The sequence below is a fragment of the Sinocyclocheilus rhinocerous genome, unplaced genomic scaffold (genome assembly GCF_001515625.1).
Source record: "Sinocyclocheilus rhinocerous isolate Xijiao unplaced genomic scaffold, SAMN03320098_v1.1 scaffold63, whole genome shotgun sequence".
Classification (NCBI taxonomy): domain Eukaryota; kingdom Metazoa; phylum Chordata; class Actinopteri; order Cypriniformes; family Cyprinidae; genus Sinocyclocheilus; species Sinocyclocheilus rhinocerous.
In genome coordinates, this window is record NW_015659563.1 from 312,429 (window position 1) to 317,119 (window position 4,691).

The following is a 4,691-nucleotide window of genomic DNA, read 5'->3' on the forward strand; positions in this document are numbered from 1 at the left end:
AGCACCGCAGCCGACTTGTCAATAAATGAGTACAAAACAGCGTTTCCTAGCACCTGTCGCTTACTGACTGTTTGGAATTATAAATATGAGCGTACTTTATCTATTAATATAATGCAAATGGTTTTTTTTGTTTTGTTACTCAGACGCAGGCAGTGCGCTGCATGAGACAAAAAAGTAATATAGCCAAAACAACCGCATAGCCGCTCAACATGCATCTACTGTACATGCATGTTGATTTTATCAGGCGATGTCGCGATTATAAATTAGAGTGACTCCTGGTTAACATGTATAAATGGGTTGTGTTTCGTCACTATTTAGAGTGGAATTTTTCTACAATATTCACTCATCATGACAGTAAAATTGGGCATTCTAAGCCAATCTACTGCAGTAGCCCATTTCCTCTCTCAATCAGTAGAAAATGTGGTTTACACCCGGTCATGCATGGAATTTTTTTTAAAAATACCGTCATATACCGTGAAACCGGTATAATTTTGAAAAATCCCATGATTAGGGCTGGGCAAAAAAAAGTATTTTTCGATTAATCGTTTTTTAAAATGATGTCGATTCGATATCGATTCTCAAAAGCCACGAATCGATCTTTATATATATATATATATTATATGGTCATGTTTGAAAATACTAAATAATATGCAATTATCTGCTACTGTCAAATAATAAAAAATATATAAGTTCATTTATAGGCTAATTCAGTGTTTCCCAACCTTTTTTTAGTCTCGGCACCCTTTGGAAATTTTAACAAACTTGTGGCACCCTACAAAATTAATTTTGTCACAATATTTGAATTTCTAACTTCGATATGATAATTTGAAAAGTATAGATATTCGGTACAGCTGGGAAGAACTGCAGAATATAATGTCATACAGATATTTTTAATATTATTAAAAAATTTTGTCCATCAGTGGTGGCAATCAGTAGGCTAATTTCTAATGAAGAGATCAATTTATATGACAGATTTTAATGTAGGCTTTTATTCATATGTAAACATTGTTTAATTACCATTATAACTAGCTATCTCACAAATTTTTGCTCACTCAGTGTTTTGTTAATTTTATAGTGGGGTAATTTTGGTGCAGTAGCACGAGATTTTTGAACTTGATTTGAAAATCTTGATTTCAAACTTTGAATTGAATAAAAAATGACAAGTAAGCAGTCAGTAATAAAATAAGCACAAATAAAGAAATTAATAATGATAGCACAAATAAAAAATAACGACAGGCCTTCGAATTAAATAAATTGCTTTTTAGTTTTTCAGGTAGGTCTAACAGTAGGGTTAAGATATTTAAAAAAAAATTTTTTTTTTACCAATTATCCAAATAATGTTTAGTCCTAGAAAGCTATTATTATCAGAACACGCGAGCATAACATAGCGGTTAGCAGATCAATGAATGAGAGGGCAGCGTTACCAGAGTTGCCCATATACCACACCATGTTACAACACAGTAGGGCTATTGCAGACAGAAACAATACTGTACTACATCGATGTTTCCTGTCAGCTCGATTTTTGAGTGGACTTTGCTCTTCCGATGAGCATGAATGGTATGAGTGGAGCTGAGCGGAGTGCACACACGCATAGAGCGGGATAATACACACACGCATAGAGCGGGATAATACACACACGCATAGAGCGGGATAATACACACACGCATAGAGCGGGATAATACACACACGCATAGAGCGGGATAATACACACACGCATGACAGGCCTTTGAATTAAATAAATTGCTTTTTAGTTTTTCGGGTAGGTCTAACAGTAGGGTTAAGATATTTAACTTTTTTTTTTTAACCAATTATCCAAATAATGTTTAGTCCTGGAAAGCTATTATTATCAGAACACGTGAGCATAACATAGCGGGTAGCAGATCAATGAATGCAAGGGCGCAGCGTTACTAGAGTTGCCCATATACCACACCATGTTACAACACAGTAGGGCTATTGCAGACAGAAACAATACTGTACTACATCGATGTTTCCTGTCGTCTCAATTTTTGAGTGGACTTTGCTGTTCCGATTCGCATGAACGACCCCCTGTCGCCGATCCATCGTGCAATGTGAACACAGCAGCAACTGAATGCTACCCCAGATAGTCACGCAGTATGAAAACAACGGCGATCCGACGAGTTTGAAAATCGTGCAGTGTGAACTCGGCATTAGTACAAGTTAGTACATCTTGACCTCACCCTGACTCTCTCTCACACTTTGTGTGTTTCAGAGTCAGTGTATGACCTGCTCCCTAAAGAGCTGCAGTTGCCCTCGGTCGTACAGCAGGACAACCCCACCATGAGCCAGAAGAGCGGTGGAGAGGCCGGACCTCCTCCTCCAGCTGCCCTGGCCTCAGGTAGGACACTTTTCACATCTCTCTTTCCTTCCCTGTCCTTTATTTTAGTCATTTTTTGTTCAAGCTAGAAAGACTCTCCTAATCAGTTTCACTCAGTTCTGTGCGCGTGATGTTCAGGTGACTTCCTGTGAAGCTTAACTTCCGATTTACTAAACTTCTCTTTAGTGGTGTGGTGTTTTAATTTTTTTTTCTTTTTTTCTGTCTAAGCGTATGGTTTGTACAATGTTTGTACAATTTCCTTTCTAGTACTGCTGACCAGTGCTTTCTGTTTCACTTATTACACTTTTTTTAAAACACATCTGCACGTCCTGACCTTTTTTTTTCTTTCCTCTCTTTTGGCTGTTTAGATCATTTCAGATTTTGCAGACTAACTCATTTCAAGTGTCTTACTTGACCTGTCCCATTAAACCTGTTAAAAAGAGCTTCCTGTTTGTCAGTGGGGTAAAGTGATTTCCTGACTTTTCCTAGTCTGGAGAGTAGGTCTGCACGATAAATCGCATGCGATATTTAATGCGCATCTTGTCAGTAATGCCGGTTCTGTAATCAGTGGTAAATCTCCATCACGTGCGGGCTTTCACATGGAGCAGCATTTACTACACAGAGCCGTTGTTCACTGACAAGCTGTGCAAAACATGCGCTAAATATCGCATGCGATTTATCGTGCAGCCCTACTGGAGAGCATGTTATGGTTGAATAGGGCCCTATGATTTCCGCGATGTGGAAAACGCGGACGGAATCGTGAAATCCAGTCATAAGAATGGAATTTACTGTATAACACGGAACGTCACGGAATTTGTCAAAGTTTGGGTGAATTCATCAAAAGTAGGTCATTACTAGGGATGTAACGATTCACTCGACTCACGATTCGATTCGATTCACGATTTTGATTTCTCGATTCGATTCACGATTATTATAATTTTTTTTAACAAAATTAGATTTAAGACAAATTATAAATTAAATGTGTCCTTTTATTATTGCTTGGACAAAATGCTGCACATTTCTTTGTCAAATTGAAATATAACACTATAATAATATACTAATATAGCACTTACAGAGGCAAGATGAAAAGAAAAAATACCATCTAAACTTTTCTAAAGACAGTAAGTTCCCCTCAGACATGCATTCATACAAACTCCTGCCCCTAATAGAATCGCGATTTGTTTAGCATCTCAACCGATTTGAATCGTCACATATTTGAATCGATTTTCAGCCGGCTCGCAGTTAATCGTTACATCCCTAGTCATTACACTTAAATCAAACCTTGATACGGACTAGTATCTGTACATATTAAGCAACAAAAATACTATTTAAATATGAATCCTGCATGTTCTGAGTGTCGCTGTTAATGAATGGCGCATATGCGCTGTTTCCTTTACTAGTGAGCGCGCGTGACGCTTGCAGTGATTTCAGCATCTGCCGCCTCAATATTTGAATACATGAACACACAAACGATCTCTAGAACTGCTCTGAGTCACTTCATGAGCATTTAACCATTTCATTTGAGAAAAACTATCGTCATATATGCACACAGAAATTTAAAGGTATTCACGACAACCCGTCAAAATAAAAGTTTGGTTTAACTTGAAGACATTATTGTGCCTGAAATAGCCTGTTACTTTTGTTCAGTAGATGTACGTACTACTACGATTACTAAAATGATTAAAACTTTACTTTTTAAGGAATTATTACACAATATTTCTTTCATGTTTTAATGTTAATAGTAAATCCCCTTTGTTTGCCACAAAAATAAAAAAACCTAACCCTAACAAAATTTTTATTTGGTTAAAAGATTAATTAAATTAATGTTTTATGCCTTCATTTGATAACCAGAAAAATTTAAATACAAAACAGAATTTCTGAGGGAAGAAAAACAATATTTCAAAGGCTATTGTAAAAATAAATTAATAAGTTGTTTTTATTCATTCAAATTAGGGATGTCAATTTCCGATCATTTCCATGATCGATCGTCGTTTAAATTAATGATCAATTAACCGATTAATCGTTAACCTTAATACTGCAAAATGCGTCTATGCAGCCCGGCATGACAGGATGTCAAAAAAAATAAATAAATAAACGCTTTCTCACCCGAATTAAAGGGGTTTTATGCTAGTAGCAGGATTGTAAAATGAATAGATGTGATTATGATCATTTGATAAAATAAAGAGAGCTCGTTTGAGATAATTTTACTTTGTTGGCTGTTTCCTATCCCGTCACAGAGACTGCTGAACGCGCCTCTTTAAATGGTTTCGTGGTGCTCGTTGTTGTATTTTAAAACACAATTGCAATGTTTTCAACTGACATTATGGCATTTAAAATAAAATGATCCCAAACGTAA

The 4,691-nt window shown here is 36.3% G+C and overlaps 1 protein-coding gene across 2 annotated transcripts in view; it reads left to right on the forward strand.

Annotated features, from left to right (window-relative positions):
* LOC107723980 (nuclear factor of activated T-cells 5-like) overlaps positions 1 to 4,691 on the forward strand; it is a 30,221-nt gene that overhangs the window by 13,558 nt on the left and 11,972 nt on the right. For both annotated transcript variants that reach the window (XM_016532717.1, XM_016532718.1), the window contains exon 2: positions 2,231 to 2,356. In XM_016532717.1, the coding sequence (XP_016388203.1) occupies positions 2,231 to 2,356 (126 nt within the window). The remainder of the gene's footprint in view (positions 1 to 2,230; positions 2,357 to 4,691) is intronic.